Source organism: Meriones unguiculatus, chromosome 12, assembly GCF_030254825.1.
Source record: "Meriones unguiculatus strain TT.TT164.6M chromosome 12, Bangor_MerUng_6.1, whole genome shotgun sequence".
Classification (NCBI taxonomy): Eukaryota; Metazoa; Chordata; class Mammalia; order Rodentia; family Muridae; genus Meriones; species Meriones unguiculatus.
In genome coordinates this window covers 35,361,376-35,383,929 of record NC_083360.1, presented here as the reverse complement: position 1 = coordinate 35,383,929, position 22,554 = coordinate 35,361,376, and the positions used below count along the sequence as shown (strand labels likewise).

At 49.3% G+C, this 22,554-nt stretch overlaps 1 protein-coding gene across 1 annotated transcript in view; it reads right to left on the bottom strand.

Annotated features, from left to right (window-relative positions):
* Positions 1 to 1,820: 1,820 nt before the first annotated feature.
* The window catches only part of Adcy1 (adenylate cyclase 1), a 118,847-nt gene continuing 98,113 nt past the window's right edge, over positions 1,821 to 22,554 (bottom strand). The window contains exons 15-20 of the mRNA XM_021648237.2: positions 20,524 to 20,640; positions 19,432 to 19,578; positions 18,909 to 19,007; positions 15,093 to 15,207; positions 12,395 to 12,519; positions 1,821 to 10,224 (exon numbers count right to left, since the gene is read on the bottom strand). Coding sequence (XP_021503912.1) covers positions 9,922 to 10,224; positions 12,395 to 12,519; positions 15,093 to 15,207; positions 18,909 to 19,007; positions 19,432 to 19,578; positions 20,524 to 20,640 — 906 coding nt within the window. The 3' untranslated portion in view covers positions 1,821 to 9,921. The remainder of the gene's footprint in view (positions 10,225 to 12,394; positions 12,520 to 15,092; positions 15,208 to 18,908; positions 19,008 to 19,431; positions 19,579 to 20,523; positions 20,641 to 22,554) is intronic.

Below are 22,554 nucleotides of genomic sequence, written 5' to 3'. Positions count from 1 at the left end.
ACCACTATCAACAGCACAATGAAGTCCTGGAGGGAGGGGACAACTAGGATTGGTAGAATTGCTCTCTATCGCTAGAATCCTGGGCTGGATTTTACCACGCTAAAAACCATACCACTCCACCCTGTGGTCCCTGTGACATTTTACCAAGGGAAGACTCCCTGTGAGCAAGTGAAGAAGTGTAATCTCACTGCGGATGTGCAGTGCTCCATTCATTACCTTTCTAAAAACATCGACCTGCTGAGGGTGGATATGGCATGGCATTGCCTTCAAGTTGTGTTCCTTTCATCAATAGTTCTGCTGATGACGTTTCCAGCAGGTTGTATTTCTCAATCTCAGACTTTCCATGATTTTGCATATGCCCTTTGTTGTTTTGTTGTTTTTTAATCTAATGGAGTATTCATTCCATAACTTAAAAATATATCCTTTTGCTAAGACAGGATTTTATTTGACATGAAAGAGGCAGTCTTTAATTAAAAGAGAAAAACTACACATCACATATGTTGATAGTTAATTCTGGGTCGGTCTGATTAGGCCACGCTACAGTAGTCTGTCCAGACTCCATACAAATGTTGCTGTGAAGGTATTTACATTTGCAAAAGACTTAGGGTAAAGCAGGTGACCTGCCACAGTGACAATGGCCTCACGCAGTCAGATGTAAGCTGGAAACTAAGCTCCTCCTCAGTCTCCCAGCATGCTTAGCCTCAGACATGCCAGCTGCAGTCATGTGAGCCAGTCCCTTCAGTTTTGTTTTCCCAAGTCTCCCTGATACCAGAGTACACACCACACCCACCTCCCCCCCCTCCTGCTCCTGTCTCTCTAAAAGGAAAAACAAATGCCTCAGTGACATCGTGACTGCGGAACGTGATCCCTCAACATTCTGCTAGCCTGGGATGAGTTAATATTTCTCAGCTTTTGAAAGAAGCCTGTCACCAGTTTAGTTCTGTGCTCAGGTGACTTCTTATCTTTTAAGAAGGGGCAAATGACACTGGGGATGTAGCACAGGGGCGGAGCACTTGCCTAGCACTTACAGAGGCAATGAGAGACTTCACGGAGAGTAAAACAAAAACACTTATCAGCTAGAGGCACTTCTGAAAGATTCAAGAAATGATCTTACTGACAGCATACCCCAGACTGCAAGAAGCATGGAGTCCATATTAACATTCAACCATTGTCTGACTAAGAACTATCTCAACTGTGAGATTCACAGAAGTCCGGGACTTAAATCCACGTGAGAAAGGCAAAGGAGTAGTGGCATAAAAATGAACATGGCTTCCCTCACCCAGGGCCCAGGTGGTATGTGACATTGTGACTAATAACCTCCCACTCTGATGAAAAGAGTCAGGAATGACTTCAGAGACAACCGTTTGTCTTTCAAAGAAAGTGGCCAGAGTTTACTCAAGCAATTTTTCTCCTTTATTTTTTGTTAGATAAGACTCCAGAGAGTATAGTGCAAACACTCAGTAGAAAAGTTGCAGTTAAGAAATGTACATTCACATTAACATTTCAGTCCATTCACTTTTTAAATAAAAATAGGACAAATTATTCAATTACTTGTCTCAATTTAACAATCTTGAAAAAGACTGGAAGGTGCCCTACAGAGTTGACATAAAAATAGACCCGTATTGATTATACAAATCTATTGTGAGAGGTTACCCAGTGATATTGTTATTGTGAATATAATCATTGCGTTCTCATAGCTACGGACACATCTGGTGAGTTTATCGTGTGGGAGAAAATGCCCCCTTTGTCCATGCACCCTCCATCCCACTAAGGGACTCAAAGCTTTCTTGATAAACACAGGACACAGGTGCTTACATGCCTTTTTTTTTTTTTTTTTTTTTTTTTTTTTTAATCCAGAAGTGGGCTTTGGGCTTACTTTAAATCAAGATGAAATTACTGCTAAGATAATGATCATAACAACATTCCCATTTGTGCAAATTGGTGAGCAATCAGCTTAAGTGAGAGGATGGCGGGAAAGGAAGCATGGGCTGAAGGGAGACACTGGATAGTGAATGCTGGAGTCACACGGGCTCCACAAAACCTGGGATTGGCTGAGAGGAATGCTGTGCTCCCAACAAGCAGCAAGAGTGACCGGAGGACAAGCCCAAGCCCATCCGTTCTTTTGTGCATGCTACATAATGTCATATTCAAACTAAGGTGCACACAATTAGGAATCCCATGGCATGCAATTCCGTAGTGCAAATGGCTTGCATATACTCAATTTTAAAAGGGACAAAGGCAACATAGCAGGCCTCCCCGGGCATGTGTGCTCCCGGTGGCCAGTTGTGCCCACACTGCCAGTGGTGTATGCAAGAGATGCTGGGGGCTTCCTTGAGCTCCCCACAGCATGGGAACGGTCCCCTGAGACTTGTGCTTCATGTGCCTGGGGTCTGGGATTGAGTGGAGGTTGCTGGTGGGAGGTGAGAAACAGGTTCTGTCTGCCGACAGGCCCACTTCCCGTTGCGGTGCCATGGAGCGGGGGTCACCACCCACAGGCAGATCTAGCGGCCTGCAACTGTTCATGCAGGCAGCCCTAGAAATTAATCAAATCCAAGAGATCTCTGGAGTCAGTCTCAGATAGCATCTCCACTGAAACACCAGTTCTTAGCGAGTGGCTGGAAGTATTTGGAAACCAGTGTCTCAGAACTGGATGTTGCCTGGCATCAGCAGGAACCAATGCTTGGAAGGCATGTGGGTATCCTGTACTCGGGAGGCTGCCATGCTTCTTGCCATCCATCATCACTCCTTTCTTGCTTTCTATGCACTTCTGGGGAACTCTCTCTAAACTCCCCTTTAATTCCTGGGAAGGCATCCTCACCGCTGTGCCTGCCCAAAGCATATGATAGAAATGGTTGTAGAGCACTGACAGTAAGAGCTGTGACTACAGCCAGGCTGGCTGGGTGGAGGGGAGAAAGAGTATGTGGCTTGTGTCCTACAGGAGTGCCACAGCCCTGTCCCTACTTGATGTCAGGCCTTTCAGAAAGGAGTGGTTTAAGAGGATTCCACTAGACACTATGACTATTTTTGTTTCAAAAAGTTTTAAAATACCAAGGACACTACAAAGCTGAAGCCAGGTGTTCTAATTTCTTGCTGGGTATCTGCAAGTTTAAAGGAATGTAGCTGATGGGAAGGCAATCAAATTGCCCCAATTTAGCAACAAGAAGCTAAGGACTACAGAACCGAATAGCACTTGGCCACATGCTCCAAAATTGGGTGCGAGCAAGCCTTGCCCACAAGGGACCAGCCTCCGAGAGGTGCCCTCACCACAGTAGGCACTGCTGTACAGACAAGAGCATCAGCACCAACCCAGTTCTTCCAGATTTCACTTTGATTAGCAGAGACCATAACAGTAACAGAAAACACACTTCTTAGCTAGAACAGATGGAGACTTGAGGCCTGGCCCTTCCGTCTCTGGGTTGTAGTCTCAGAACGTGTATTAAGTACTATCAACCACTTGCTCTACAGAGAACTTCATGGATGTGGAGCCCACGGAGGGTGCCCAGGAATTGCAAAGCTAGATGGGAGTTCCAGTAATGGATGTTTGATCAATGTACCCTCATGCCAAAGGCTCCCAAATAAAGAAAATTCCGTACGTTCATTAGATTTTAAATGACTAACACATGTCAGGACAGAGTATGTGGCATGACCGTGGTCCATTTTCTCAATTTTAAGACTTTTTTCCCCAGCCACTTATGAACCATAACCCAAGACAGACTCGTGAATCTTGTTCTTCCTGGTGGACAGCCCAGATAGGCAGTGGCGGACACACCAGGTAGAAGGCATGGCCTTAACAGCTCCTGTACCTTGGAGAGCAGGGGAAGGCTCATTCACCTGAGGTTGATGGCACTGTGCTCCTTCCTCAGAGTTCTGATAGACGCTCACCTGCCATCTCTGCGCAGTACTCCACAGGTACCCAAACATTCAAACCAGTAAGACAAATGAAATAGGAGCAACAGTTTCTCAATGTACCTGAACCAGAACAATGCAATTATAGAGGTCCTTCTGCAGAAGAGACTTAGCAGTCCTTAGGGACCGTGGCCCAGGGATATGTGCCCATCCCCCCCCCAGGGAAGGTGCTGGCAGGTGCAGGGGTATTTAGTGTCCCAAATGACAGTCAGCTAACAGTATTGCTGTTCCTTCAGCAAGTCATCTTAATTGTAGAAGACACACATACATGTTTACACACAGGCACAGGAACACACATTGATTTGAACTAAGTGGGGCCTCCAGCGGAATAGTTTGCTGCTGTTGCTTTTCAAGCTACTGAACAGATCTGGTATGTGTGGAACAGAATGGATTAAGATGGCAAGAAAACTTAAAGGTCCAAACGTCTTGGTCACGTCATAATGACCTGTTTACTGGATAATTGTTCAGTGACAGTGGCACTTGAAGTTGGATCTGAAGTGTTTATAGATTGGACCATAGAATGACAAAAGCTCATAGCCTATTTTTGCCTGCCTTTTCAAGGAATGAACTTAGGGGGCAAGGTCGGGGATCCCAGATACATTCCAAAGTGCCCTCTGATTCCTTGGAAGTGAGGCAGATCCTGGAGGCTGCCAACACACCTGTCTTGCCTGACTCCTGACTCGCTGTGTACGAGACCCTGTGAAACAGCTGATGACACACCCTCCTTGCCTCCAGTCCATAGAGCAGCACAGATGGCCTCCAGGCAGGAAGAATACCTTGTACAGCAGCCAGCAGCGGGCTAGGCCACCCCAGATCACCTGACTCCTCAGAATTTTCCTTCCAGTGAGCAGCAGGAGCCTCCCTGAATATGTCCTTCAGTTCTTCCCCAGGAGGGTATCCTCTGTCCAGGCCACGCACCATCTCCCTTCCCCCAGGAAGGCTCCTGGGCTCTAGGCCTGTGTCTCTTTATCCACACTGGTCTCAGTCCATGTGGCACTGGTTGAGCACATAGACACCAAGAGTTGCTTAGGGCCAAAGAGCCTCTATGAATTTCTACCTTATTCATCTCATCTGTGAACATCTCCTGGGTTGAGGCCTCCTTCTGCCTGAAGCAAGGAGATTACCTTCCTATTCCCAGCCAGCTGAGGGCAGCTCCAATTTTGCCTTCTGAACTCCAGGTCCCATGGCATCACCAAAAAGATCCCTGAAGTCTACCCCAAGCAGCTTTTCTCACCCCCAGCCTACGGAGCCAGGAATACAAACTAACTATGGGAGTCCCTATCACACACACACACACACACACACACACACACTTTTTTAACCACTGACCTGCTGCCAAGCCTGCAGCTGTAAATGGAAATGAGGAGCTTTGGGTTCAAGCCCACTAGACATACAACATACATACATGCATACAACGCCAATCACAGCCACAGAAGTGAGATAACAGGGCCCACGTAACATCCAAGCTGCCAGACTTGCTCTTTATGAATTTTAACAAGCCAAACACACTCTATCAAAGTTGAAGCCTTTGAAAACCATGAGCAAGTCAGTTTCCGGTGGTTATGTACATGCAGTCACTTAAGGATGTAGGAGACCAGCATCACTTCTGCAGCAGTGTTTGTAGGAATGTTCCTTCCCTGCCACTATTACGCTCACTGTGAAGGGTTCAAACTTGCTCTGTAAATCCCCCCATACCATTGACTGAAGCTCTGTACAGGCTGTGAACAAGATCCCTGGGACTTGGGAGAGCCCTAGAACGTACCTTGCTGGGAGCTGGAAGAATTGAGTGAAACCTTCCCTGATTCCACAATTCAAACTGTTCCTGTCTTACCCGGCCCATTAAAGTGAGTTTAATTTACACAGTCTCTGAAGGCTGCTGTTAAACAATGCCTCAAGAGTCCTCACATAAATACACTGTGAACCCTGAAGGCCATCCACATCTGCCAGCCAAGCCCACAGCCTGAATCCTCTATGCTAATCAGGGCTCCCTTCCTAGTCATTTCCTGTTAGATCCTCAGGAGCCCTCTCTCTAATCCAGGGCTCTTCTCCCGGCAAGACTGTGCTGAGAAAGGGGAGAGGTGCCACCTTGAATATGTGCCTTTCTTTAAACGGCTTTCCACGAGCGCCTTGAAATGCCAACAACGCTGAATCAAGTCATTACTACCTACCCGCAGTCACAGAAAGCTTCACAACTCAAGGTTAGGTACAGACACAGGATTGGATGGCTGCCCTCACCTTTGTTCCTTAATGAGCAATAGTGTTGAGGGCTGGTGGCTGGCTAAGTCTGTTCAGCTATCTGGTGTATGTACCAGTCCTGTCCCTAGGAACCAAGAAGCTAGAGTGGAGCCTTCTGGGAGGGGTGGAGCCTGGAATGTCAGTCCTTTACAGCAAGCTCGTATGCATGGATAGTTTCTGAAGTATCAATCTGCTTGGGCCAGACTTGCCTCTACAGTATTGAGTTATGGTTATTGCTTCTATGACAGGAGGGGTCCGGAAGCCCTGGTGGCTTTGGAGTCTGAGAAACAACTGGGTTGCTGGGTGCGTGGGGACATACACCTGCAGGTATGGACACTCCAGGAGTGGACGATCCCAGGTTGGCACAGCCCATGGAAGCATCTGTAAGCATTCTGGGGCTGTGTTCTACTCTACAGTGTCAGGCACGGGAGGCATGCTAGGGTTGGGAAGGGAACACAAAGGGGTCATTTCCCAAGGGCCACAGCATCACAAGCAGGGGTTGAAGTGGGCGCCAGGCTTTTCCTCATTTTTGGTACAAGTGAACAAGAAGCACCTGTAACTGGTGCACTATTTACAGAGCATCTTAAAATAAATAATTTGGAGAGAATCCTACCCAAATGGCTCTAACATTTTGTACATGAATACTGTACAAGATTAAAAATAAATAAGGCAATATCATACATTTTTATCACAAATAAAAAGAGAGTTGTTTATCACCAAACCCCAAGGAACATTATGGCTGCACGTGTGGTTCCTGACCTCACAGGAAGTAGGCAGGTTTGGAATTGCTGATGATGGAGATGTCACCCCTGAAGAAGAGACCCAACTGAGGCTCCTGTGTGGTCTATTTCAGAATGGTTCTGTGCCTGGAGAAGGCAATGTCATCCTCTAAGGTTGCTTTCTCTTGCTCTGACCACACCTTAGGTGGCTCTGCCCATGCAATGCACCCATGTGACTTTGCACTCTCTCATGTGGCTGCAGTGCTACAGGCCTAGGCTGGCTCTGTCCAGAGTCTCATAGATTAGATCCAGGTGTCACTGGGCTGGGCTCCACGCTGATGGCTCTGATGGTCTGTCTGTTACTTACTCAGGCTGTTGGCAATCTCAGCTTCTTGCGGTTGTGGGAGTGACGTCCTGGTTTCTTCGCTGGCTGGACTTGTGTTGCCTCTTAAGTCTCTTCAGTGTGTTTCATGTCCTCAATCTTCAAGTCAACAATGAGCACTTAGTCCTGAACACACCACATATCTTTCCCAGCCTGTCCATCCGTCTACTTCTGAGCAGCCATGTGTCTGCATGAACCTCATCGGTGCAGTCTAGGATCCTTTCTCATCCCTTAGCACCTACCTACCCTAAGTCCCCCTGTGAAGCTCCTTGACTGTGGCAAAGGACACACACAAGGCTTCCGGCTATCACGTGGGTATCTTGGAGAACCACTCCTCTGTCCCTAACCTGGACATCCCAGGGAGGCAGTAGCTCTTGGGGCTCAGAAGTTACTGTGAGGAACCCCAGGCTATGCGAGAGGTTCTCTGCCCTCCTCAATGGCCGAGGAGGCCAGGGACAGCATCACAGCCTGTAGAGCCAGGGCCACAATGTACTCACTTGCTTTAGGTGCTCCTGCCTGAGCTGACTGCTTCAAATGTGCTTAAGACAGACAGACAGGTGAGAAAGTCCTAGTAAAGAAGAAGCCCATGAGGAGAAGCCATTTGTCCCAAGGACAGGGGAACATAGGAGCAGGCAGGGCAGGAGCCGCAAAGAGTGAGTACTTGCAAGCCCCAGCCAGGTTCTGGCTCAGATGGATCTGCCCCTTCTCAGAGACCCCCAACAGCTTGAAGCTTTCCTATAACTGCAATCTCTGATAGTCTCTGGGACCATCGGGGAAAACCAAAAGCCTCCCCCCTTGCCCTCAGCTACACTGGAGGCAGCACTGTCCCAACACGGTTACACCAAAATACCAAACCACAGGGACCAGACATGACCACCTGAAGGGGAAGAAGCTACCTGCTCTCCACGGGCTGCAGTGGAGTGCTGAGGTCAGTCTGGCCCTGGCTCTGGGTTCAAGCCAGAGCAGGGTCACAAAAAGGCAGCAAACAATGGCCATACCATACTGCCCGATAGAATGAGAAAGGCAACAAAGCAGGGTGGGTATAGGTCAGAGTTCCTCTGCAGAAAGTGCCAGAGGGTTTCATTACCACCAGCCAAAAGCTCCAGACGAGCCCACTAGAATGTGCAATCTTCACAGCTGCCCACCCCAATCATAGGGCACCTTCAGCTCAGCCTACAGTCTCGGGTACTTGGAGACTTTGCATGCAGCCTCCAGCTCTCCCTGGCTCGAGGCTTGCTTCCTACCCACATGTGACCTGAGTCTAGCCTCAAGTCTCCCAGTGATAGGCGCTGGCTGACCTGTGAAACTACCCAGGTCCCAACATGGCCACACACCTGAGCCAGAACAGAGTTGGGGGCTAGGGACACCACATGTATGCCCTGCCATGGGGAGCATAGGCTTTGCTCTGCCCTATTCTAAGAAAGACTGGACCCTAAGAAGGGGAAAGCCCTTGAGGATCCATAGGAGATGGGCCTCTACAGCCAGGTGCAGGCATGGAGGCATGACCATCTGCCCTGTTTGAAACTGCCTCCCTTCTTGAGGGTGGGGCTGAATATCTCCAGAAGGTAGGTTTCATCCAGCTATCTATAGCCAATTGCTTCCTACCAGCTCTTCCAGAATCTTGTCCCCCACACTCATGGGTTTCATCTCAGCTGCAGTCACGTGGGGGCACAGGTGGGAGGCCCAGGTGTCTGTCAAAAGGAACACTCTTTCCCTTCACTCTGTAGCAGCGACCCCACACCTGGACTCAGGAATGCACACACTGCCATGTCTGAAACCCCCAAGAGGAGGGCTGGTTATGCCTAAGAAATGATGTCTTCCAGCAAGGAACGTGCTCCGGGGCGCAGTGGGTCGATCACTCTCAGCATGAATGAAGGCTTGATTCTTGTTGAACGTACGTGTCCAGGACACCACAGAGAAGGCAAGGCAGCACACACTCCTCTCCTCTGAATGCCCAGTAATGGCACAGGAAGAGGAAGGCCCACTGTCACAGCAGTCAGAAACCAGCAGGTAGGAGGGGTTCAGGCCAGGAGGACGGAAGTGGGGCTGCAGGGCCTCCTGAGAATCCCAGAAGACCTGCCTCTGGCTGTTAGCAAAAGCCTACTCTTGAGGAAAAGCCAGCAACCTCACTCTTCATGCAGCAAGAGGTGGCTTTTCAATTCTTCCTGGACTGTCCTGACCAAGACTCTGACCAGCTCTATGCTGTGCCCATGGTATGAACAGCTCAACTGTCATGGCCCTGCCCAGCGGGGCCAACTTCCCAGTCTGGCAATCATACTTGAAGCTGCTACCCAGGGTTGCAGTTACCCATAAGCCAGGGCCTACCAGAGCCAGAGCCACCCATAAGCCAGGCTGACTTGTCATGGTGGGCTCCTCTGCCAGCTGGACCCCTGCAGCTTTTGCTATGACCGTGAAAGATATTCCCCAAGGTCCCACCACCAATGCCAACACTAGCCAGGCATGACCAGGTCACTAGGAAGAGACAGATCTCTGTATGCCCCAAGGGGTGCCTTGGGCACCACTCTCCTTGGCCTTAGGCCACACACTAGACAGTGCTTCTTCTCCAGACCAGCCACGTGGCAACCGCTCCTCTGGCTGGTCCTGGCTAGAGCCATGGTGGCTTGTGTCACCCTGGAGCATTCTTGCCTTGCATGCATCTCCAGTGGCCCATGGGCTCCACTAGGCTTCCTTTCCTGCGGCTGTGGATGGCAGGTATTGGCTAGTGGGGGCTGGGGGGAGCCCTGGTCTGATTGGAGGTCCAGCTGCAGGACACAGTGGAGGCCGTCTGGCCTGGCCTCCGCCTCTCCCGTAAGAAAATACCCTTCGTTCCACATGAAGGGACCTGCTATGGGAACTGTTTCCATCAGTCCTGCCTTCTAGAAAGTACGTTAGCATCTCTCCCTTGCCCTTGACGCTGACTTTGCCTCTGCACACAAACTGGTATGAGCACCTCTTCAGCAACCGGTGGACTTCCTCGGTCACCTGCCGGCGAAAAGAAGCCAACATTACTCTTAGCATGGATAGCAGGGGCTTCTCCTGGAGGGTAGGAGCTCCGCAGTGTACCTTCTGCCCTGTACCTCTCTTATCATCCTGGCTTCAACCGTGGCAGGACCTGGACAAAGCTACTCCATAGCTGGGTAAGTGGGGGCAACCGGTGCCGGGAACCCAGCAGGGCTTGGGCGAGCTACTGTGGCTGCTTTGTGTACCAGTCAGCGGCTATGTGGGACTAGCCCCAGTGTCAAAGACAGAGGGGCAGGCTCTCTGGCTCGGGGCTCCAGATGGCTCAGCAAGGGAGGGCCTCCTACTTACACTGCACCACTAAGGGACTGCTTCCCTTAGTTGCTGGGGTTAGAGGTGCAGCTACTAAGTGGAGCCTTTGGTAGGGGGTCAAAACACAGAAGACAAGGAAAGCTAAGAGAAAATGGCCATCTCTTAGCTCCTCTTTTCTCAAGCTTCACACCAGTGTCCCGGCTCCCAGAATCTCTGCTTCCCCAAACCAGAGAAAAGATAAAGGGTGAAATTTCCCGGGTTGCAGGGAAGGTTCCACACCTCCTTGTCTCCTGGCTTCACCTCTGCCCCTCCATTTTATGTTCAAACAACGAAACTGTCTCCAGCTACCTTCTCACACGGTGGCAGAGCTGGGGAGAGTGGCACTCCACGTGAAATTGAGCAGCCATGTAAGAGATGTCAAATAGGAGCCTTTTCTGTCAAACACTAACTTGTGTTTAGAAGAAAGAATCCAGATCTTCCTGTCTCCTCCACCTCCCTAGACTTTCATGCAGAGGTTTTAAGGCCCACAACCTAGAACCGTGAGCTAAAATAAACCCTTTCTCCACTGAGTTGCTTTTGCCAGGACATTTTACTACAGCAGCAAAAGCAGGGGCCAGGAAGCCTTACTTGGGCATAACCAGGAGGAGGGCGGCGGGCTACAGCGTATTCTCCAGGTGACAACATCCTACATACTACACGACCTCTATGGGGATGCTTAGTGCACAAAGCTGTTCAGGGGAAGGGTGAAGACGGTGTGTTCTGTGTACATTTTACCACGACAGAAGAAATCCGGAAAGAAAAAGTAAAGGAATGCCATCGATGCCAAAATGCAGAGCTGCTAGGGGACACTGGAATTTGGTGCTAGAATTAGACCCTGGGACACTTCACCGCTGTGCCTCACAGCGCTGTGGGATGTGGAGACTTTATGGTGAGCCCAAGGGTCAATGCCCAATGAGACACAACTCCATAATAACTATGAAGTCAGAAAACCCTCTCTGTGGCAGTGGCCTAACCACAGCCTGGCACCTCTCAAGCGGCCTGTGTTCACTGCTCTGTTCCTACAGGTCCTGAAATCGGGGACAGTGCGCCAAAATGATAAGGATATGCCTCCAGAACCCTGGAAGGCGGCAGTTCCCTGGTGGGTGGCAGGAGGCCAGGGCACCCTTTATAAGCTCTGCTCCACTCAGAGAGCTACATCTAAATGGCAGGTCTCATGTTTTTCTAGGGGAAAATACTAAAAGCTGAGACACCCCTCCCCCCAAGCACTAAACTGCTAAAGACCAGAAACCACCTTCCAGTGGCCGCTACAATGTATCCGATCAAAGCATCAAGTCTTGCCCTGAGTGAAGCTCTGAGGAAGCAGTGGGCCTGTCTGCCATCCTGCTCTTCAAACACATGAGAAACATCTCCTCCTTCCTATGCTCCACCGACAGCAAAATGGTGACCATGAGTTTTGGACAGGTCTGGCTGTCCCAGAACTCACTCTCTAGATCACGCTGACCTCAGATTCACAGAGATCTATGTGCTTCTGCCTCCCAAGTGCTGGGATTAAAGGTGTGTGCCACCAAGCCCCCGATGTGACCAGAGTTTTGAAACTGAGAAACCAGGTTGGCAGGCCACTTAGTGACCCCCGATTCACTGTGATCCTCAAGTTTACATCTGCTCACTCAGGAGTGGCCCTGATGATGCATGAAAAAAAAAATCAAATATCAAAGCCAGGCTAAGCAGTGTTGCCCAGGACCCCAGCAGTCACCAAGATGCTCAGCTTCCTCTGTCCTACCACTTATTGGCCACAGGCCCAAGGCTCACCTTAGATCCCTGCTGCCTCAGTTTCCTCTCCTGATGAATGGGTACCTGTGTCTGGGATTTCTGGGTGATTTACCTGGATTCTCCCCTGGACCCCCGTGCTGTCCATCCGACTGGCCACATTGACTGTGTTTCCCCAGATGTCGTACTGGGGCCTGCGAGCACCAATCACTCCAGCCACCACAGGGCCGACGTTGATGCCTGAAAAACAGCCACAGCAAAGGCCCATGGGCAACTAGATAAGTGTTGTTTCTCGGTGAAAAGGCATGCCCTTCAGAGTCTTGGTTTGAGAGCCACATCAAGCCAGGCTCCATGCTAAAAAAAACCCCAACCTAACATAGGTGGCAGCAATCCAAACCAGCACACGGTTTCCCGGGGGGGCAGTGGGCAGCCCCCTCAGCATCACCCACCATACCTGCAGCAGCACTGGCCATCATAGCTAACCCCAAGAAAAGGCCCCAGCTCATGTTAATGCAGGAGAAGCTCAAAACAGTGAAAGTGATGCCATAGTATGAAAACTATTACTAACAAACTCGCTTAGAAGGTAAGCAGTGTGCCGTCCTGGCCTCTTAGAGACTACAGGAAGCACATTTTTTTGTGCCATAATTTAAGTTTAGGGTTACTGAGAAAGTTTCTGCTCATGTTTGTTCACCAAGATTGACTTCTAATCAGGCTCCATTCCCGTCACAAAAGGAGGCAACCCTGGCTTAAAACCAGCCCCTAGGCTCATCCCATATCAAAGAATGTGCTCAAAGGGCAGCTCAGAAGTAGAGAGCCAGGAATCACAACCACCATTACGTCCTGGTCAACCATTAAATCCCCTGTGCTCTTGTCAGAAAAAGCAAAATTCTGCCAAGTGGGCAGGATGAACCAGAGGCACTGTTTGAAAAGAACACTGCTGTACTTAAGAAATAATTCTGGCAATATCTTTGCTGTGTAAACCTCCCATCTTCCCATGTGGCCAGGCTTAATCTCTCCTGTCTGCGTTTAAGTTGTTCAAAGTGTAACCTGGGGCCGGGATCTGGAAGAGATTTAAGGATGACAGCATATACGGAATGCATAAAGTCTACATTAGGTAGGAAAAAAATCCATTAATCAGTGGCTCCTTTCTGGGCATTAGTGAGAGCTGGACACATACTAGCATTAAAGTGCTTTGTCCTCGTTTTTCCTCAGTGGGTGGAGTGGATTCTCACTTGGGGACGTATTTCTGCATCACTGTCACTTTGGCCCTTCTGTGGGGTCCTCCTCTGGGGCCACAGGAAGTCTGGCTCTCTAGCTCTTATGCCCACAGTGTACCTCACCTCTCTGCCCCCTCAAGCAGTCACGGCTTCTTAGCTGTTCCATATAGCACTGACGCTACACTGTTCGGGATGTTGGTCCTGGCACCAAGAACAAATCCCGATTCCCAAAAGTGGCGGACACGAAGCCCCTCTCCTTCCACAGGTCGGGGTCCAGTAGGCCTCAGGACCTGCACAGTTCTACAGCACCCTGTCTGGCCCGGGTACACCCACATCTGAGTTACCGTTCGTGAGAAGTTTGGCAAAGTGCTCACGTTCTCGGTGTGGGTTTATTTCCTTGTAAATGCTATGTGCCATCCTGGTCTGGCCTTGCCTCAGTGGGACGTCAGGGGCACGCTCAGTACAGTCTACAGGTCGCTGCCCCTGCAAGTGGGGCTGCCTGGCCTGAGCAGATGCCACTTCCTGTCTATCTGAATATGTGAAGCAATGTTTCTGAACTTCCTCTAAAGTCACTGGCATCAGAAACAAGCCTGGAAGCTCATGGGTGACCCGGGGAGGACACTTGAGGGCCACTTCTCAAATGATTAGTAGGATTCTAGGAGCCGCTTTTGTGAAGCCTGGTGGGGGAACCCCAGCAGGGGCTGGCCTGCAGAGCCACAAGAGAATCTCATCCAGTCTCACCTTGGGACCAACACAGGGGCCTGGGTCAAAGGACGAGGACTCTCCAGTATATCCAGGCTGGTCACATTAGCACTTTTATAGACGAGAGCTAGAGGCTCAGGAGGAGACTGGCCACTAGGAAGAAGGCCAGAGCTGCTCTGTCCCCGCCCTCAGGGGACACCATGTTGAAACAGTTTGCTTCTAAGGACACTGGCACACCACTTGCTGTGACCTACTCACCTCCCATCACCCTTGCACCCAAGCACAATCAAGGGCCATTTTAAGGCTACTGGACATTTGCATTATAAAGTGGTCATAAACCTCTAGTCAACTGTATCCTGAACAAGACAAAGATAGGAGGTATGAGACAGGGGAGATAGGGAGGGAAGAATGGTAATTATCTAACTCAACTGGATTCCAGATGAGATGAATTTTCTGACAGTCTACATCTCAGGTGAAAGCTGAATTTCTAATAGGGTTTTGTAAACACAAGAAAGAGACCTGGGTATCAAACAGTTTCCCTTCTCAAGTCACAGCCAAGGAAGGAGCTGCCTGGGCCCAGCTGCTGGACTCCCTCCAAAACCTCTTCCAAGAGGGACCTGCGTGCATCAGGGTGGTGGCCGAGCAGCCTGTTCCCAGGTGACCAAGGTTGCGGACTTGCCTGTGATGACTGCAGCAGTGACTGAAGACGTCTGTTGCAGCTCCTGAACTTTATAATGGATCCTTACTAAGTTCCTTTCTGAAGCGCTGCACTCCCACAAGCCACCCTCAGAGGCAGTGCCGGCCCCACGCACCCCCGACCCATCTCTTAGGAGACCATGGGCCCACACTGACCATGCTCCCATTAGTGACAGGGATGGGTTCCGAGTCACCTACCGACTCGGAGAACGAAGTCGTTGTAGGACTGGTAGTTGATTTCATCCAGGACATCAAACATATCGATGGCAAAGTCTGCCAGAGTGCTCAGGTGGGAAGAGATGGACTTCTTAGCCTGGGTGTGAAGAGACAGGAAAGCAAGCGTGTGGCGTGTCAGAGGAGAAGGGGGTCAGGGACCACCTGGGCAGGTCCTAGGCCTGGGATTTAATTCCTACAAGACATAGGAGCTCTGGAAATAGGTGCTCTTGATTTTAGACTGGGGACACATTGACTCTCTTATTCTCCAAGTAGAAAATTCAGGGTATTGCCCAAACTATGGTTCTGCGGGACACAGGTAGAAAGCACCCAAATCCATGCCAGTACAGACCATGCCCTGCTGGAGGTGCTGGGGACAGGCCCTGGAACCGGGGCATCAGGAGTCTGGACACCTACTTGGGCGATGCTGTCGATACATGTTGTAGATGAGCCAAACAAGGACTAGGGACATATGTCAGGGAGGGCAGGGAGGGGCACCAGCTCCCTTCTCGAGACTGACACTGCATCTGTGTGGATGTGACTGGGTGACAAAGTCCTTCCATTTGTAAAACAGTGATGTCCAGAAAGTTTCTAATTTGGATTTATCCAGGAGACTTCTTTTCCTCAACATCAGGGAGCTATGTTCTTAAAACAACATTCAACAGGCTTTCTCTTATTTTTTTTTATTTTTGAAGATGATACAGAGTCTCCACATAGTGATCTCCTCTGCATACAACTTACCACCGCTACATTCTTGCATCGCAGTGACACATTTATTACAGTCTGAACCAATACTGGCATATGATTACCAAACCACAGCTACAGTTTACATTAGAGCTCGCCCTTGGTACTGCAATCCTGCAGGTTTGATGAATGCATAATCTCATGCATCCACCAGCACAGTGTCACATAACAGCATTCCCACCATCCCTTCTTCTACCCCATATCCAGAAGCCACTAATTCTGTCTCTGTAGTTTTGTCTTTTTCAGATAGTATCACATAGTACCTTAAGGTCATGCTGTGTCTCTTTGTCACCTGTACATTTCTACTTTATGACAGTAGTATTTAATTTTATGGAAATGTCAGAATTTCTTGATCCATTCACCTAGTGAAGGGGCTTCCAGGTTCTAGTGATTATGGGTAACACTTGCCATGACTATTTATGTACAGGCGTCTATGTGGATATAAGTTTGCATCTCATTCTTGTAGGTGCAAAGGACTGCAATTGTGGGGAATGTATGGGCAATGGGAATGGTCTGGTTGGCTTTGTAAGCTGCCAAACTGTCTCCACAGCAACTAGAGCATTTTGCCTCCCCACCGGTAAAGAACAAGCGTTGCTGCTGTCCCATAGACTTCCCAGTGCTTGGCGGTATCAGTGTTCTGGGTTTTGTTCGAATAGCTCAGTGTAGTTCTATGCCAACACTTCAGTCTCCTCCACGATAAACTGAAATATGGGTCATCTTTCCGTGTGCTTACCTTCCTCTATGGATCTTCACTGGTAAGACACCTACCCGGATTGCCTACTTTTTAACTAGGTTGGCATTTTTCTGATTTTTAAAATCTTATAGGATTTTTTTTAAGTATGTCCTTTATCAAATAGGTGGCTTACAAATTTTCTCCCAGCCTACAGACTGAGAGAGTATTGTTTACATAGTAGGGTTTTCTAATTTAATAAAGTCCAACTAACTAACTTCTCTTTCAGGACCATGCTTGTGCTGTTTTAGCTAAAAAGAACCACCCCAAACTCAAGACAATCTGGATTTTCTCCCATCCTACTGTTCAGAAGCATTTAGATTTTTATTTTACATTTAGGTTAATCACTTGACTCTAATTAGTGTCACGAGAAGCAGAACATCTTTACCTTGGCTGTGTCTTTGCATGTGGATATGCAATTATTATATTAAAAATAGAGATCAGCCTGGCATGGTGGCACACACCTGTGATCCAAGCACTCTGGGAGGCAGAGGCAGGCAGATCTCTGTGAGTTTGAAGCCAGCCTGGTCTACAAAGCCAGTCAAGCACAGCCAAGGCTACACAGAGCAACCCTGTCCCAAAAAGGAAAGAGAGAGAGAGAGAGAAAGAGAGAGAGAAAGAAAAAATAAAAAATGGGGATCAAGTGGGCATAGTTATATGTATCTCTTTCTGAGTACTCTATCCTGTTCCACTGATCAATCTGAAATATCCCCAGTACACTACACTGCTGTCATTGCTGTAGCTTTGTATATGATCTCCAGTATCGTCTGGGCTCTTCTGGATCTTTTGTTTTTCAGTCTAAAGTTAGGTTCAGTTTGTCAAGGTCATGCAATATCCTGATACAATTTTGATGGAGGCTAGGTTAATTCCACACATCAAATTTATAATCCCTGATATCTTGACAGCAGCCATCCTTCCCATGCAAGGACACAGAATAGTTTTCCTAATATAGATCCTGTCTACGCCATGCTATATTTACCCCAAGTATTATATTTTGGTGCTAATATGAATGGTATTATGTTTGTAATTTCAAACACCAAACGTCCATGGCTACTACACAGAGGAGGATCGAGTTTTACATACAAGCTCTGTGTCCTGCTACCTTTCTCTGTTCATCCATTCGTTCACCAGTTACAACGGTGGCACCCACCCATCCCCCCACCCCATCCTTGGTTCTTTCAGGGTTTCCACGTGTTTACTCTCATGTCACCTGCAGACAAAGATGGTGTTCTTTCTTCCTCCAAAATCCATACGCGCTTCATCTCACTTTCTTAACCTGTGGCCTTAGCTAGGACCTCCAGAACGCTGTTAAATGTTACTGGTGAGAGAGTCGGGTATGGTAGTGTGCCCCAAAAGTCAGGGGGCAGAATAAGGAATGGCATTCTTTGCCAACTTGGGTTACACAGTTGTTCAAGTCCCATCCAGACTATTTAGCGAAGTCCTGACTTTAATAATTAGTGATGATACTAGTTTTAACTAGTTTTAACACAGGTGAGAAAGGTTATTCTTGCAACGCTCCTGGTCTTAAGAGCTGAGGAGTTTTTCTTCATCAGACATAATGTTAAGTTTGCAGGGTTTATATATGTCCTTTGTCAAATCAGAGGTTTCCTTTTCTCCGAGTTTAATAATTTTTATTCAGGAATGGCTATTGATTCACATGGAGTTTTGCATCAGTTTTTAGGATCATATATGGCAGGATGGGCTTCACAAATTTATTCTGGAATGTTAATAGCTAGAGTGAATCCTGGTTGGCCCTTGTGTAGAATTCATTTTACTTATTACTTTGTTCTGCTTGCTAATGTGTGATGAGGACTTTCTGCACTTACATCTGTGAAAACAAATACTACTGATTTGTGGCTTCCCCTTCTAGGGATGTCTTCGTCTGCTCTGGTCTGACAATGTGAGTTGGGAAGCTTTCCAGCCGCCTCTGTCTTCTAGAAGAGGGTGAAGGTGACTCACACCATTCTGTCCTTAAATGTTTGGCAAAATGGGGCTGCTGACACCACTCTAGGAGGCTGCTCCTTATTGCATTGTAGCTGCAGACCTACTTTGTGTTCACAAGTCCACTTTTGGGGCGGGGCTCGAGTTTCGAGCCCTCCAAGGCTGGGAGCCAAAGGAGGCAGATGATGAGGGGGGCTTGAAGTTGAGGGCTTTTCTAAGATTCGGTATCTGGGAAGAATCACCCAATGGCAAGATATCCTAGGATCTTCTCCCCTAACCCAGCACAGAGAAACCAACCTGCGTGTGGGGCACCTGCCCTGGCATCCCAGATCCGTCTGAAACAGAGCTAGACTAGACCTGAGCCAGGTGGCCCGGGACCTACTCACCCTGGTTCCTGCTGTGGGCGCCAGCCCCACCGCGGCCATATAGGTACTTCCAATGGTCTTGATCTTCTCCAGGTCCTTGTAGAAGTCCTTGTCCATGAGCTTTGTTTAAAGCACAGAACTGTTAACCACCCCAGCACAGTGGAGAGCTGTCAGACAGCCATCATCCACTAGGGGGCGACAGAGGAGGTGGCCATCAAATAGTGCACAAGGGCTCCTCTGGTGTTTTGAAGGGTCTGGCACTATGTGTGAAAGAGGCACCAAGGAAATACAGCACAGGACACATCCCTGTCTCTGAAGCTAAACTCACAGACACTGGGGGAAGAGGGTCTCCAGAGCAGGGGTACACACAGTGCCTGGTTGGGGAAGGGCCTAGAGGTTCCCACCTGCCCACCTGGAGTGGGAGCTGCCCAGCCCTGGTCCCTCTGTCTTAACTGTCCCAGCTGCCCTGGACCCTGCTGTGGACCCAGGCAGGATCTGGGTCATCCTTGCCACCCTGTAAGTAGATGCTGCTGCATGGCCTCACCTCATCAAAGTCAGCAATGATCTCATTGAGGAGCCGCAGACACTCCACCCCCATGTTGTTGCCATCCAGCTCGATGTAGAAGTCATTGAAGTTGGGGATGGAGGCGAACATGACGCCCACCTGGGAGTAGGACTGGTAGTAGAGGTCCTGCAAAGGCAGAGGGGGTCGGCCTCGCCATGCCGCACCAGGCACGGCCAACCACCAGAAGCAGCTTTTGGAAGAGGGACGAGCTGGGCCATAGGAGCCCAGTTAGCTCCAGGCCATGGGGGCCACTGCATGGGCAAATCCTGAGTGGTCCACTTTGTCCTTGGGCCTCCGAGGTGAGGGAACGGCAGGGAAGGGGGAATCATATGAAAGCACACGTTCCGGGGCTCTAAAGCTCAGCTGAGGGCACAGAAAGGGCAGCTGCTTCCGGCTGGGAGCAGGGTAAGGCTGAACCTCCAGGCTTTGTTCTGCCCCTAGAACTGTCGAAGCCAAACTGGATTTTTTTCTTTTCTTTTTCTTTTTCTTTTTTTTTTTTACTGTTGAACTTGGCCTTTGCAAGCATCTCCCTTGTGCTGTGCTAGTGACCACAGCAACTGTGACGGGCAGGGCTGTGAGGGGCTCTGACCAAACATTCCACGTGAAGGAGGAAAAGAGAATCCCCATGCTTCAAGCAGATGTGATAGACAGCTATGGAAAAGCATGGCCCCAAATTATGGAAGCTATCGGCAATGACCCAAACTTGAAAAGGCATTTCCACCGCCCCCCTCTGGATTTCGTTTATTAAAACCCACTCTCCTCCTCTTGTGAGTTAGGCAACCGCATGCCAGCCCAGGATCAAAGGGAAAGGGGGTGAAGGAAATGTGTACCTGTCCACCCAAGTTCCCCAGTTTCCTAGTGGCTCAGAATTTACCCATTGCCGGGGGAAGAGGGAGAGGGGTACTGGTAGAAAGGCCAGGCTGGAAGCTGAGCAGCTAAATCGGGGATTGCTGAAGGCCAAAGAGGCCCCAAGTTGCCGGAGAATCAGAGTGAGCCAGGCCGAGCTGGCACCCCAGAGGCAGAACAGGAAGTCCTGCCACCCAGCAGGCCCCAGGAAGCCCTTCTGCTCACCATGTTCCGGGGATTGGACATGAGGAAATGCTGTGCGACGTGGGCTGGCAGGAGGTTGAAGAGGATCCTCTTGTTGTCCAGCTTCACCCTCTCCATGTCGTCTCGCTCCTCTTCTGCCTGGGGATCATGGGTCATGAATCCCGGCCACATATGCTGCCCCCTCCCTCCCACCGTGACACCTTGATACAGGGAAGACTGGGAGTGATAAACTGATGTGATATAGGATTTGCCGATAAGCTTGCTTAGGAAGCATTACGTTACACAAAGTGGACTTTAGCTGAAGGACCACTGCTGCTCACTTACCTGGAAGATGAGCAGCACCCTAGCCAGGCTTGCTAGGAACTGTAGGACAGATTGTGTGCCTCTAACATACAGTTAAACTTCAGGCTTGCTGAGAATATGTTCCTGCTAGGAGTTAGTTCGGCAAGACTGCAGCCAGTTAGGTCCTATTGCCATATCAAAGACCATGTCTGGTTCTCTCACCAAGGAAAGCATGACTCTGCCAGGCAGGATGACCCTGGGTAACAACTACTAGAAAAAGAACAGTATCAGCCTACATTAAAAGTAACTGTAACCAGACTTAAAGTTTTCTGTCTCTGTTTAATTGCTCAAAGTGTAACTTTGTACGTGGAATGTTGGAGCCTATGACCTATATAACTGTTAAAAGTTTCTGTTCATGGCTCATTTCTCTTTGCGCATTAGCCAGAACAGGATTCGGGCTATTAAAGGGCTTTTTCCTTATCCCCTGAGTATCTAGAGTAAGTTCTCATGGCATGGAGTAGCCTGCTGCTTCAACCTCACTGATCATCCATGCAGGGCTCTAGATGCATGGAAGATGCACGAATACTCTTTATCTTCCATACCAGACACAAAGACAAGAGCCATAAAGCACGGTTGAAGGACTCGCCACTACGCCATTTTAACTTTCAGTGCTTGACAATGGCTCCCCATCCCCAGGGTCTAACCCACAGATCCCATTCCTGTCCCTGGAACACCTCTTGGGAACCTACGTGCTCATCCCAGACTGTACCAGTCCCAGGCAAGCCTCTATTCTGCCTTGCCCAGAAGGTCCAGCACCAGGTGGCAGACACCTCCCCATGGCACCATATTCCCCAGAACCACTGCTGCCTCCATGAAAACTCCCATCCTGCTGGGATGGGCTGGATCGAGATATTCAACCTGGTGAGCTCTTTGAACCAGAAGCAGGGAAAGAAGTCCTATTGACTGGACAGGGGATGGCAGAAGCTGCCGGGCCTGGTCTGCTTACCACGACCTATGGCCCTACAGAGCTAAGAAATAGTGTCAGGGATGGCCCTATGTGTAAGCCACCATGAGCCTCAGCGGATGCTATCAGTGGAGGCTAGTGGCCTATGGTACGCCATAACGCTCAGAGACCGAAGCTGTATATGTTCCTGCCACAAAACTTGACCCTCACTGCTCAGTGGTGTCACATGGCTTTAATCCTAGTACTTGGGAGGCAGAGGCAGGTGGATCTCTGAGTTCCAGGCCAACATGGTCTACAGAGCTAGTTACAGGACAGCCAGGGTTACACAGAGAAAACCTGTCTCAAAAAAAAAGTCTATGTATATGTGTTACTACTTTCTGGTATAGAAGAAATGCCAGCATAGTGCCTTTGATGCTTGGGGCTTGCCGTGGAAGCCATCCATGGGCCAATGCTGTCTGGCAGTCGGTGATGTACAGGGCAGGGCAGGCACAGGTGTGTGCCTCAACATCTCATCCATCTTTAGAGGTGCTTTTCCTGGGGCTACATCTGGCAAATGCTTTGGGGAGGGCTACTCTATGCTCCCCAGGGCTGAATTTACAAAGTTACATGCTGCTGGATTTCCTGTCATGATGCTACCAGCTACACCGAGAGCTAGTGATTCCAACAAGCAACGTGAGAAGGGCTCAAGCCAAAACAACTGTGGTGAGGACACAGTGACCACAATGAAAATTCAAGACTGGGGAAGTGGATTTAAAAAAAAAAAAGTGCAAGATCAACAAATTAGCATGCCCCAATAGAAAGGGGCA